The 12,712-nt window shown below is 40.1% G+C and overlaps 3 protein-coding genes across 3 annotated transcripts; 2 read left to right on the top strand and 1 right to left on the bottom strand.

The window, feature by feature from the left end:
- Window positions 569-3,881, top strand: LOC18789062 (BTB/POZ domain-containing protein At3g19850). Its single transcript, XM_007225694.2, has 3 exons — window positions 569-1,059; window positions 1,139-2,302; window positions 3,275-3,881. The coding sequence occupies exons 1-3, from the start codon at window positions 997-999 to the stop codon at window positions 3,692-3,694; spliced, it is 1,647 nt and encodes a 548-aa protein (XP_007225756.1). The 5' UTR covers window positions 569-996; the 3' UTR covers window positions 3,695-3,881.
- Window positions 5,466-6,503, top strand: LOC18789819 (UPF0496 protein 4). Its single transcript, XM_020557143.1, has one exon. The coding sequence runs from the start codon at window positions 5,466-5,468 to the stop codon at window positions 6,501-6,503; it is 1,038 nt and encodes a 345-aa protein (XP_020412732.1).
- On the bottom strand, window positions 7,350-12,638 carry LOC18789121. The gene is made up of 12 exons (XM_020555888.1): window positions 11,394-12,638; window positions 10,973-11,089; window positions 10,677-10,869; window positions 10,345-10,511; window positions 10,060-10,234; window positions 9,519-9,580; window positions 8,997-9,078; window positions 8,696-8,753; window positions 8,342-8,466; window positions 7,923-8,000; window positions 7,766-7,836; window positions 7,350-7,683 (listed from the first exon to the last, which is right to left on the bottom strand). Exons 1-12 carry the CDS (start codon window positions 11,873-11,875, stop codon window positions 7,614-7,616), a joined length of 1,680 nt encoding a protein of 559 aa, XP_020411477.1. The 5' UTR covers window positions 11,876-12,638; the 3' UTR covers window positions 7,350-7,613.

Genomic DNA, 12,712 nt, shown 5'->3' with positions numbered 1-12,712 from the left:
ACTATTACTATTTAGCTGCTTAATTAAGTTGATTCTCCCAGTTTGATACCGTGCTAGTTTTTATTTGTTTACTACAAATTATGCTTTGCTTCTTAACCTGATGCGGCAAATACATAATATAATCACATCTATAACAACACGAGAGAGACAGAATAACTTATTGTTCCTTCATTTGCCGCTATCTCTCTCTCTCTCTCTCTCTGTGCTGCTGGCTGGGCCCCTTCTTCACATGTCTGAAATCTGATTGTCCTTGATTATAATAAGTCCTAAAGTGCAGGCAACTTGAGCTTGCATGTATGACAAAGGAATAACAATTTAACTATTCCATGAGAGCAACCTTCTTGACTTGCAGAATTTGTCTCCCTATAAAAAGACAAAATCTCCACGTTAGCTTTATCTTTCTATTTGTTGAACCAACATTTATTTTCTGGATTAATCGAATGAACGAAAACATGTGTAAGCTCTATCTTTCTTTGTTTTTATCTGTTGCTGTTCAAAAACAGAGTTCTCACTTCTTAAATAAGAACCCAAAGCAAAACAACTTCTCATTCTCATTGGGAATATGTTCCTTCTTTCCTTGATGTCCATACCATGACATCTTATTGGTGGCACATCAAATCCTGAATTGCATGGATCATTGGATGGAAATACATGGCAGCAATTGCAAAGAAAAAACCTTTTCTCTCTCTCTCTCTCTTCTTTTTTAATCTTTTGGGACAGAACAGAAGTCCTCTTGTTTCAACACGGTTCACTGATTAAATTAAAAGATTGCTGATGAGTCATGATGCTCCTCCTAAAGATCAAAAACTTGTACTCTTTATTTATTATTGATTTAATTTTAATCAAACACTTGCACCCCTTATTAATAGGGTCACTGCTAGGCGTGTACAAACATTTTCCTTTTCCCCTTGTCTTGTGCCAGCAGCACATTAGCTTTCAGCATTCTCTCGCGGTCTGGATAGAGGTTTGTTGAATTCATTCAATGCAAAAACAGCTATGTCACAACTATCTGATTTTCAAATCCACATTAATGGTCAGCAAACATTCTTTGTGAATGAGGTATGGAAACTGCAGCTTTGTTATATTCTTTCGATGTAATCAAACAATCTCTTAAAAAGTTTCCAACACACTTTTGCAGGAGATTTTATCAACATATTCAGGAAGGTTGAAGAAGATCATCAAGCAGGAAAGGAGAAGGACCCAGATCAAGAATTCAGGGATTGAAATCGATGACTTCCCAGGAGGCCCTGATGGGTTCGAGTTGATTTCTCGATTCTGTTACAACAACGGAAGAATCACAACCACAGTTTCAAATGTGTCCCTCCTCCACTGCTGTGCAGTCTACCTTGGTATGACTGAGAAGCTCTCAACTTGCAATCTATTGCAGCAAACACAAGTCTTTCTTGATGGACTTTTTGAGTGGTCATGGAAAGACATACTAGTCTGCCTCAAGAGCTGCGGCTCATTCTGCAACTATGCTGATTCATCTGGTCTGCTAGACAAACTCATTTGTGCTCTGTTGGCTAAGATTGCTCAAAATTCAGATATAAGCAGCTTCATTGCCGCGTCGTCTTCTACGTCCTCTTCTCCAGAAACTGCATCTGGGTTTAGACCCTCTTCCTCATATAAGAACACCCCTGAATCAATCAAGCCAAGCTCATCAAGCAGAGCCTGGTGGTTTGATGATGTGGCCATTTTACCACCAAAGATCATTGAAAAACTCTTCCAGAGTTTGGGTGCTTATGGAGCTGATAACAACAGCTTGATCCTCACAAGATTTCTCCTTCATTACCTGAAAGTTTCAGCTCAGAGGAAAGCTAATTATAATCAGACATCATCAGCTGCTGTGAATTCAAAATGTGAGTTTGGTGGTCTTGCGGACACAGCTGTTCATGGGATCATTTTGGTTGGGAGAAAAACGTTTTCCTGCAGAGCGCTGTTTTGGGTATTGAGGATTGTGTCTGGCTTTGGACTGAGTAAAGAGTACAGGCTTGGTTTGGAAAGATTGATTGGTGGAATGCTTGATGAAGCAACATTGGATGACTTGCTAGTGTCTGGGCATGACAGGGGTGTTTATGATGTCAATCTTGTGATAAGATTGATAAGAGTGTTTGTTAAAAGTGAAGGAGTGTCAGTGCAGAAGTTGAAGATAGCCGGGAGATTGATTGATAAGTACTTGGGTGAAATATCCCCTGATCAGAATCTCAAGATTTCTAAATTTTTGGGAGTTGCAGAGAGTTTACCTGATTCTGCCAGGGATTGCTTTGACGGGGCCTACAGAGCCATTGATATCTATCTTGAGGTGAGCATGCCATACCTCTCCCTTCTTTTATTTCCGTGTTCTTTTGCTCCATCATGACAAAATAATTGAAAGCTTTTGAAAAAAGTGAACTTAACAATTCCTCTTTCTTATTTCCTTGTTATTTTTCTTTCTTTTTGTGGGTAGAGAAGTTGCATTAATTAGCATTCTGTTTCCAAATTGTCTATCATGAAGGAAGAAACTTAGTTGATTATTCTGGAAAATGAGGTTCATAGTTCCTGCAGAGTGTGCCTTTCTGTTTCTTCTTCTTTTTTTGGGTCAAACAATCTGCCCCTTTCTGTCTCTCAAGAAATAAGGATGCATTCTAATCTTTGGAATGTGGCTAGGCTATACAAAGTATAGGTAACCCTATCCTTTATCAATCCCTCCCTCTGTTTCAAAATGGGGATGTCATTGACCAATAAACTGAGAGTGGCAAAATGAAATGAAAAAAGATAGAAAGCCTCCATGGCCAGATGGGGAAAGGAGAAGAGGCTCAAAAGAATGATGGGCATCCTTTACTATTACTTGAAGAATGGGGAACACAATATTATAATCTATTGATGGGAAAGGGGTATTGTCGCTATTAGGAATTAATATTAGTATTCACATGATTTATGGCCCATATCTTTTGGCTGGCATGCACATCCAATTAATTTATGTGAATGTGATTTTTGTTGAGAGTTTTATATTAAAAAGTTAAGGGACTTAATCTAAATTTATAAGGAATTAAGTTACTCTCCTCATTGTTAATTGATTTTTAGTTTTAAGATGGAAGCTCAACTTCATAGTCACACGTGCTCTCACGTCGTCCAATATATATTGTCATTACTCAAAGATGTGTTTTTAACTTGTATGCTTTCTAAAGCCAAAAAAGGATGATTAGGAAAGAAAGCACTACATGATTTCAGAAACTCATGTTTAATGTAGTTGATTACTGACAGTTAATTTTTGAATTGAATATGTGGTGGGCAGTCTCATCCTAGTCTTTCATTTGAGGAGCGGTCAAGATTATGCAGATGCCTAAACTATGAAAAGCTGAGCCTTGGAGCATGTAAAGAGCTTGCCAAGAATCCAAAAATCCCACCAAGGGTTGCCATGCAAGCCCTTATGTCTCAACAATCCAAAATAACACCACCAACACCAAAACCAAAACCAAAACAACAATGTGTAAATTATGAAATGATTGTGTACAAGGGTGATGCTGATGATGAAGAGAGCTTAGCAGAAGAAGGGAAGATGGAAGAAACACTAAACTTGCAGAGGATGCAATGGAGGGTGGTGGAGTTAGAGAAACTGTGCAGGCAAATGAAGGGGCAGATGTCAAGGATGGTGAAGCATAATCATGTTTTGGCTACCCCAACTCATGCTAGACCTCTGCCTAGACTTTGTTGATTAATCAATGTTTCTTCGGGAGCTCCATTAAAAAAATACAGTTAAATATTATTGTAAAAGATTGTTATTATTTTCAGTGCGTATTCTCTCCTCCTTTTATTTTTCCTTGGAGATGAAAATGTAATTGGGGGATTGTTTGTAATTATTTCGTCAATATCAAAATGAGATATCATTTAATTTTGCAAGAAACTTTCTAAAAAAGAATAAAAACAAGAAAAAAAGAGAGATATGAGATTCTTGTATATACGATATATTCCAGGAAGGGGAAAGGGCCAAGAACTTGGCAATATTAGCAAGTTGTGACTAGTGTTGTCAGACGGTTCCTCACCTCAACTAATGAAAACCATTGGCTTAAGTTGTATTAACAGCCTTGTTGTAATTCAATATTTTATTGGTTTACTTGTCATAATCATACATGTGATGTGAGAGAGACTGATTAATAATGCCACAACTTTGTTTAATATCCCGTGATTAGGGCAATTGGGTCGAATTATACATAAGTTATAAGCAAGTGCATCCACATAAATTTTATCAATAAAAAACATTCACAATTTTAATTTTATTATTGAAATTTTATTGCTATTTCTTTAAGCCATGAACAAAACTTCCATTGCAATATTCTTATACAAGCATGCACGACTTTAAAAAAGCTTCAAGAAAACATGAAATTGGTAGAAATCCTTGTTTAAGCCGAAACCCTTTTCTTTTCCTTTAATCCGAATGGATTAGTGGAACATCATATAAGCATTAGCACAGATATAAGGTTAGGTAGGTGGAGAGGGATGACAGGGCAAAGCTTTGCTTGCCAGAAATTCAATTTGGCACGCTTTAAGGTTAGAGAAAAAAAATTAGTTAAGCCTACTAATATTAGGAGGTACACATTTATTGCTTCCTTTCCCCTTGCGTATAGCAGACTGCAAAATGCAGATTAGATTATGTTATATTACGTGAGCACCACTTATTAGTTTTCTGTCACTCGCTTTGTTCTACCTAAATAATTTAGAAGCGTTTTTGAGATATACAAATTCGCTTCGCTTTAACTAAACAATTTAAAAGTGTTTTTGAGATGTGCAAAAGATATAGAGTTAGGTTTTAAAGACATCGATGGGTGGTAGGTTAAGCAATATGAACTTTTTTTCTTGTTTATGGTAAGAAATGCGAAGGATAAATAATATAAAGTGTCGAGTGGGGAAGGCAGGAATGACGGATGAGCGGGCCTTTACACCAAATTAGCGTGTTCGGTCCACCAACGAAAGATACGGTCCAGTCCTTCCCTTCCCTTCCCTCCCCGACTCCCACTCTACTTGTTCTTCCCAAATTAACCTTCATATATCCTTTCCATATTTGATATAAAGCTCTGGTCAAACAGTTAGGGGCATTTGTGTAATCCTATCCTAAACCGGCATTCAGCAAGAACATCCAAGAAGCGACGGGCAATAGCGTAAATTGAGGATGTAGACAGTAGTGGATTTCTTCTCGGAACCGCGTCTGAGAAAGGAGAAACCAAGAAAGCACAAACTTTTTCTCAGAAATTGCATGCCAATTGCCAAACTTCCTCTCTCTCTCTCTCTCTCTCTCTCTCTCTCTCTCTCTCTCCGTACCCGGTAGTACCGGTACCCCTTCATATTCCAATATAAACCTCTACACACACATATTGTATATAGCCGTTTGTTTCTTCATTCGGTCCGACATTTTGGAACGTTTTCCCGGAAAATAATATTTTCCTTGGAGAACTTCAATCTCTCTCCCTGAAAACATTCATCATCTGGCAATGTACCGAACGGAAATCTCCAACTTTTCTTCGTTCTCGCCATTTCGCGTGGCTAAGAAACACTCTGTTCCCAACAATTTGGACCTCATCTCACGCTCCTTCGATGACGCTTTGCTTTGCCGCTTGAAAACGCTGACTCCACCGTCGATCAGCCTGTCTTGGCTCTCCAAGGCCGTCGATTTCCTCGCCTTGGCTCAGTCCGAAGCCAGAGTTCTCATCTCCAATCTCAAAGTAGCGGCTCTCGATGATTCGCTTGCTTGGTATTTGGACGACAGCGTCAAGCTCTTGGACCTCTGCAACTCCGTCTCTGCCGACATTGAACGCTTTCGCCAGCGTCGCCTTCTTCTCACCTTCGTTCTTCACCTTCTCGGCGACGGGAATCAGTCTCCGGAGAAGCTCCGTCGAGCCAGCAAAGCTCTCTCCGACTTCGAGCGCTGTGCTTCGGACCTCGGAAAACGGAGCAATGCGGAGGTCTTGGTCAGAGATCTGGCCACGGGGCTCCGCAACGTGCCACGCGGCAAGGCCTCGAGGGTCGGGAAGCTCGTGCGTCGAACCGTGCACGCCGTGGGATTGGTGACTGTGTTCATCGCCGGAGGCGTGGTGGCGACGATCCACGGATCTCCTGAGATGGTAAAGGTCGGAGTGCCGGCGGAGTTTTCATGGGCCGAGTCGTTGAACGAGTTGGAATCGGAGGTGTCGGCCGAGTTGAAACGGCGATTCGGGGGCGAAAAGGACAAGAAACAGAAAGGCCTATTGGAGGAGTTGGAAGACGTGGGGACACGTGTAAGGGAAGTGTGTGAGGTCATTGATGACCTGGCAGGAGTTGCGGTAGAGGAGGAGGAGGAGGAGAAGAAGCGGCTAACCGATGTCGTAAAAGAGCTGGAAAGAGCAACTGGGTCGTTTTCGGATGGGTTGGAGCGGTTGGGTAATGGCGTGAGTGAGATGTTCAATGGTGTTTTGTGTAACAGGAACCACATGCTGGAGAAGGTGAGAGCGAGAGAAAGAGGAGTGGGGCCAAAAGCCATAAACAAAACTTGAAGCAAGAAAGAGACGAACGAACAAACAAAGAGAAGCAAAACCAAACCCGAATCAATCAATTACAAATAGAAAGACAGAGTGCCTTTGTAAATTGGAATTGTCCCCCATATCTTTAGTCTCCTGTCCTCACTAAAAGGAAATTAAAATTAAAACCAGTGAATGAATTACACAAGTTCTAACCTTGTCAAAATGTTTGGGTATACATTCATCCATTTTCTTATGTCTATTTCTATTCCTGTAAACCAATAATAATAAAAGTATAATTGTGGATTTTAATTTAACGACATAGTCTAACTTAAATTCCCTCTAAATGTCTCTAAATGTTTTGCATCCGGAGAGGAAGTCGTCAGAATCGAATCGGAATTGTTAGCACAGGCCGTCGCGTTGGCTTTGCTAATCCTCTCACTTGAAGAATCATAGTGGCTTGGCTGCATTTTTAGGCAGGAGAAAAGAGAAGGACGAGAGAGGTGAGAGGGACGGAGGACGGAACGTGAGCTTTGCCAACTTTGAATGCAAACTTTGTGTGTTTGTGAGAGAGATTGAAAGAGGGAAGAAGAAGCAAGGGTCACACAAGCCACGCCTACTGTGCAACTGCAAATTGTGCACATTCTATATGTGCAATGAAATAACTTGATTCCGTACGGCATTATTTGAGCAGACATTAGAGTTTAGGGACAATCTTCCTTTAATTTAAAATGTAAATAAATAAATCCATTATTAGGAGGAGGAGGAGAGAGAGGAGCGAGGACAGAAGCTCTATCTGCCTACTCATCATGTGTCATTTGTGCTCTTTTTCATTCGCTGCCTAATTCACTACTGGATACGGGTAGAGTTTAATAATCAAAGTACCATCACCTGTAAAACCCAAAACACTAACTAAAAACGTATCATTGTTTTCCATTTTACAAGCGCTCAACTGAAACTCTCAGATTCCAACACACTACTTCTCTTATGGTTACATATTCCAACACAAGAAGTTACAACAAGGGGGGTGGTGGACTGACGAGCAACTTCTCTATCGAGGTTTAAGTACTACAAGAAGTTAATGATTTCGTGAGATGCTGTTCTCGATGGTTTGTGAAGAGCACTGTCCTCATTGGCAGGCGCGTTCTACATCTTCCTTAAGGAACGGTATTGTAGGCGAACATTCTCTCCAGTTTCAATAATCTTCAGCAAGTACCTGCATGAACATGAGGAAAGCATTGGATACAAAAGTTTCTGTCTACGAAAAAAAAAAAGACAGGTTAGTCATGCCAACTCACCAGCCATTGAGACACTGCGATGTAATGACCGCCTCCTTCCCAACAAATTTTTCTGGAGTCCTCCTGTTCCCCTGCATAATTAAGAGTTCCCTTTACAATTCCTATTTGATCAATCATGGGCAACAGACAATTTTGATAAACAATGAAATAAACTCACCTTGATTACCACTTTTTCATTCACAGAAAATGGATACTGCACCCCACGAAGCCCATCATCACCAACATCTCCATTTTCCTGCACACACGTAACAAATTATGCAATAGGAATGCTTGAAACACGGATGTGTACCCTCCTTACTCCAAAGACATTTTCCAAATTCCATGAATCACTACCACTTGACTTTCCTCATTTACCATAACCGTAGTCAATATGGCACAAAATCTTCCATCTAACTCTGTCAAGACACCATATCAATTTCAGCAGCCCCCTCAGCTTAATAATTTTCATGTCACAATTGCCTACCTACAATCTGTTAACCTTACACATCCCATTTCACTTCCCATATTCTGACAATGACTTGCATGACTTCAAAAGTCTAAATGGAATATGTAATATCAGGCATTTTTATCACTCACCCTGTTTGGTCTTCTTGATAAATCCATTTGGTCACCCAATTCTTTCCTACGCTTTCGGATAGTCGCGTTATGAAATAGCCTTCGATCATCCTCATGCTTCACTGCTGCAGCTGCAGCTCTCAGAGCTGTTGAGGAAATCATTCTATGTCAAAATATAAATAGAAACCACAAGGAATGTATTGCCTTGGGAAAGTGGATAGAAATGTAGGTGTAGCATGATGATCCAAGACAAAAAAAATATAATATGCATGTGTGCGTGTGCGCATTTTTATTTTTATTTTTTATAGAAAGATCATGAAACAAATTGGAATAAGAACATATTTAGGAAGAACTAAAAAGCAAAATGGAATTTACCAAGATTAGGAACCAGAGACCCGATCTCAATGTCTGCACTGCAGAGGGTACATCTTGACTGTGACGGAAAAAAACAACTGTAGTTATGATTCTAGTCCCTTCCCATCTAGAGGTAATAAATCCATTAGCAAGGCGAAGATAAGAAGGCATGAAGGATATTAAGAGAATAGCAGTCCTTTAGTCATAAGAAAATCAGAAGTACGATACAAACATCCACACGTGCAAAATCCCTGGGCCTCTACAAAGCAATAAGAGCAGCATTTCTCATATGTCTTCTAGTATCAGGAGATAACCTACTTACTGTGTCAATGACTCTTCTTAACATGAGACCGCCAAATGAATGCCCACAGGAAACTACCACAGCATCTTCAAGGAATGCACCACTGAAGCATTTATAGATCACACCAAAGAGGGAGTGAAAAAAGAAGAAACTTTAGCACCCTATATAATCCGACTAAACATTATAAAAATAAATACATGTTGAGATAACCAACAAGTGGAGGGGGAGTTTTAGAAAGATAAGACTTAGTCTACACTTGCAGATTGAGCTTTAGAAATATCAACCATCCCGCCAACCATCCTAGCATATTAAGTCTTGACTTAATGATCTTATCAGTAATCTTTGATATATAGTATAAGTTCAGAACTTTTCATTATCATTGTGAAACTCTCGAAACCCCAAGCTGGTCGGCAGGCATCATTCACTGCATAGACATACCCAAGTGACCAGCCCATACATGACAACAGTGAGGCTTACAATTTAAACAGACAGCATATTGCTAGGCAGATAAGGAACTAAGTTCAAAGGCAAATAACCACTTACGATAAGGGATCTGAGAGAACACTTCTTAAAGATGGTTCTTTATTTGAATTATTTCGAGCTACCTGCAAATACAAATTCCATAATAAGAAAGCTGTCAGTCCTGGGCCACACATGTTGTCTTTTTTGTAAAAGAATATAAAAATTATAGATACAAATAATGTGGTGCAAAGGAAATATAGTTGCTTAAGATGTTTTTGATAAGTCTTAAGTATATACACATTACCACGAACAAAGAATAAATTAGTGATACTTTTTAGGTTTACTATTTAAGATATTCTTTTCATGTGCAAAGCACGCAATAACATTTTTAATTCTATTAAATCACAAAACTGATAGAAGCAGGCTTTTCTAGTCTTAAGAAGCCTAGTTTAATGAATTTAAAGAACCTGCGAATAGATAAGTAGTGCAGAGATCCTAACAAATACGGCATTGAGCCTGTCAATGAAATCCTAGAAAGCCTCCATCATTATTTGTTTTTATCTCATTATATTCTTTTTAAAACTTTAACCCCCTACATCAGGTACTTGAAGACAAAACTTACATAAGTACTATCAGAACGACTGCCCAATACATCTTCCTCAGCAGAAAGATCATCCATAAACTGGCTTACAGATATTGGGACGTAGCTCTGGGGAATGACATGACCAGCCGCTGCAATTGGAGAGCAATCTAATATAGCGTTACCTTGTGGCATGAGCCTAAATGCAAGTGATGTCCTACAATCGCCAAATTCAATCAGGTTAATTCCAAATGAACTTCCTGTAAATATGATTGAAATGAGGGACAAACACATTAATGGGAACAAAGGAAAGCAGACAATTTGTACCTCCCACCATTATTAATGCCTGAGGAGTAATCGGAAGCAGCTTTATACGATGCAGCAGGGCGAAGGCCAGCTGTAGCATGGCTGAGTGCCTTACCTGTAAGTAGCAAAACATCCCCAGGAGCTAACCCAACCTCTGCTAGGTACCAACGACCATTGGGGTCACATACCTGAACCAGAAAACAGTTTGCACAAGTAATTTACAGAAATCATGAAGCAAATCATCTTTTTGTGTAGAAGAGACATTGAAACAAGTGACAATAAGATGCAAAGCTCATCATCTGCAAATTAACCAATCTTTCAGAAACCATGATAACCAAGAAAAAGAAGGGCACCTGTATACCAGGACTGTCTGAGGAAATCAATGTCAACAACCCCTTCTCAACTTCACCATTGATTCCTGGCTTCCCTCCCCCAATAGCACCTTTTCCATTTTGCATGGAAGCATTTGAGTAGGTTGCAACAAGCACTGATGAGGACGCCTCATTAGCGGGAAGGGGAGTATCATCAAGTAACTGGTTAAAAACACTGCAAAGATAGGAGTTACATAAGCAGATATACAAAAATGGTAATCAGGAAAACTAGAAGAAAAGCAAGTGAAAAGTTAAAGAGCCATCATCACCATCCTTACTCGCTTCGCAAACGAAGATGTCTAGCTATTGCACACAACGCAACATGGGCTGCCTTGCCCATGCACCTAAAAATATCAGCCATGCATGGTGGGGATGAGTCCCAATCTTCCAAAGCCCTGCAACAAGTGAAGCTCTTCAGAAGGCCAAATCTCAATTCTCATAGGACAACGATAACAAGACTGTTATCATAAAGCTCAATGCAACAAGAAACAGATAGATAAATGAGTGCATAAACAAAGAATCATAAAGTTGAATACAATGTTATTAGTAATTACAATGTGAAAATCCTCAAAGACGAATTCTTTGACCCAAAACCACACATTTCAAACTGCATTGATCACCAATACAGCACAGGACAACGCTAGCCCTAATTCTATTTCCTAACTCACTCACTCAGTCATTCATCAAATTAAGCAATACCTGCCAGCTCTGTACATGTAAACTCCACGGCTTCCTTTCCCAGCACCAAGCTGAGCTCTACTCCTAAAATACAACCTGGAAGCTTCCAAGCCGCAGCGCAAGAGAGCCGCGTCCTCGCTACCCAATTCGATGACGGCCGCATTGTGCCTCATCAGAGACCCCGAAAGAGCCTCCACCGCCCTCAAATACGGCCCGCACGGTGCCCCGTCATACGGGGCAATATCGGAGAGCCGGACCCTCGCAAGTGGACACGGAATTGTGGACGCAGGCTCACTGGAAGGGTGCGCAGCGGCGATAGGCAGCACGTGATCGACAGGTGGCGCGGGCAGAGGCAGAGCATGGCGAGAGAGAGGCGATGGCTGCTGCGAGTGTGTGGGGGTTGCCGTAGGTGATCTAATGGCGGTGGTGGTGGAGGAGGGGGGAGTAATTGAGTGAGACGCGGGTGGTGCAGAGGTCTGCTGCTGCATCATGATCATAACCATCAATCATTCTGAAGCTCAATGTTTGCTATGAATGAATGAATTGCTTCAATATAAGTGTATGTGTTTTTGTGTGTGTGTTTTTTTTTCTTCTTCTTTTGTTTGCTTAATTTCTGAGGATCATTTTCAAGGGTGGAAGTATGAGAATGAGAGACAAACAAATGAAGTTGGGTTTTGGGAAATTCAATTATAATAAGTCTTGAGATTACAATGTCTCTAAGACTCTTAACACAATTTGATTTTTAACATCAACAACAAAACTCTATCTATACAAGGTAAAAAGGGAGGGAGCTCTTTATTAGGGTTTTGCTGGAGAATATAAAGACACTGAAACAAACAGTGTGGGAGGAAGCTGTTTCTTTTCTTTCTCTCTCCCTCTTTTTTTAGTTTTTTTTTACCTCTTTAGGCCGACTTTTCTTCAATTCCAGCTAAATATTTGGGGAGCTGCAATTCCTATTTATTACATGCCAATCACAATTTGACACGTGTCAAAAAGTGAAAATATATTTGTATTACCAGCAAAATCCTTAAAACTATGAAAATACTCTCAATATATTTGTCTTGATTTTCTTAAATCCGCTGAAAATTGAGCAGTTGCAGATCCTTTCATTCTTTTTTTTTTCTTTTTCTTTTTCTTTGTTATGTTATTTGTCAATATAATCCTTCGTGCATGTAATAAGGCAGGCAGCGCAGCAGCACGTCTTCTTACCAAGATCTCCACAAATGCATGCAGTTGCAGTAAAAAGGAATAGAGAGTTTCTTCTCATCAATTCATGCATGAAGTCAACCCCCTGCCTCCCTTTTTAGTATGCTCCAATTCCAACAGTGAGATCATTTGTA

This window comes from Prunus persica, chromosome G1 (genome assembly GCF_000346465.2).
Source record: "Prunus persica cultivar Lovell chromosome G1, Prunus_persica_NCBIv2, whole genome shotgun sequence".
NCBI lineage: Eukaryota > Viridiplantae > Streptophyta > Magnoliopsida > Rosales > Rosaceae > Prunus > Prunus persica.
This window is presented reverse-complemented; position numbering and strand designations above follow the sequence as displayed.

Bases quoted from the DNA above. Each gene is read 5' to 3' on its own strand.
- LOC18789819 (XM_020557143.1), top strand. From the start codon at position 5,466: ATGTACCGAACGGAAATCTCCAACTTTTCTTCGTTCTCGCCATTTCGC.
- LOC18789121 (XM_020555888.1), bottom strand. From the start codon at position 11,875: ATGGTTATGATCATGATGCAGCAGCAGACCTCTGCACCACCCGCGTCT. The intron at 8,754-8,996 runs GTAAGTAGGTTA...TTTCCGTCACAG, and splicing joins TAAGAAGAGTCATTGACACA to TCAAGATGTACCCTCTGCAG. The intron at 8,467-8,695 runs GTAAATTCCATT...TTTCCTCAACAG, and splicing joins GTCTCTGGTTCCTAATCTTG to CTCTGAGAGCTGCAGCTGCA.
- LOC18789062 (XM_007225694.2), top strand. From the start codon at position 997: ATGTCACAACTATCTGATTTTCAAATCCACATTAATGGTCAGCAAACA. The intron at 1,060-1,138 runs GTATGGAAACTG...ACACTTTTGCAG, and splicing joins AAACATTCTTTGTGAATGAG to GAGATTTTATCAACATATTC. The intron at 2,303-3,274 runs GTGAGCATGCCA...TGTGGTGGGCAG, and splicing joins CCATTGATATCTATCTTGAG to TCTCATCCTAGTCTTTCATT.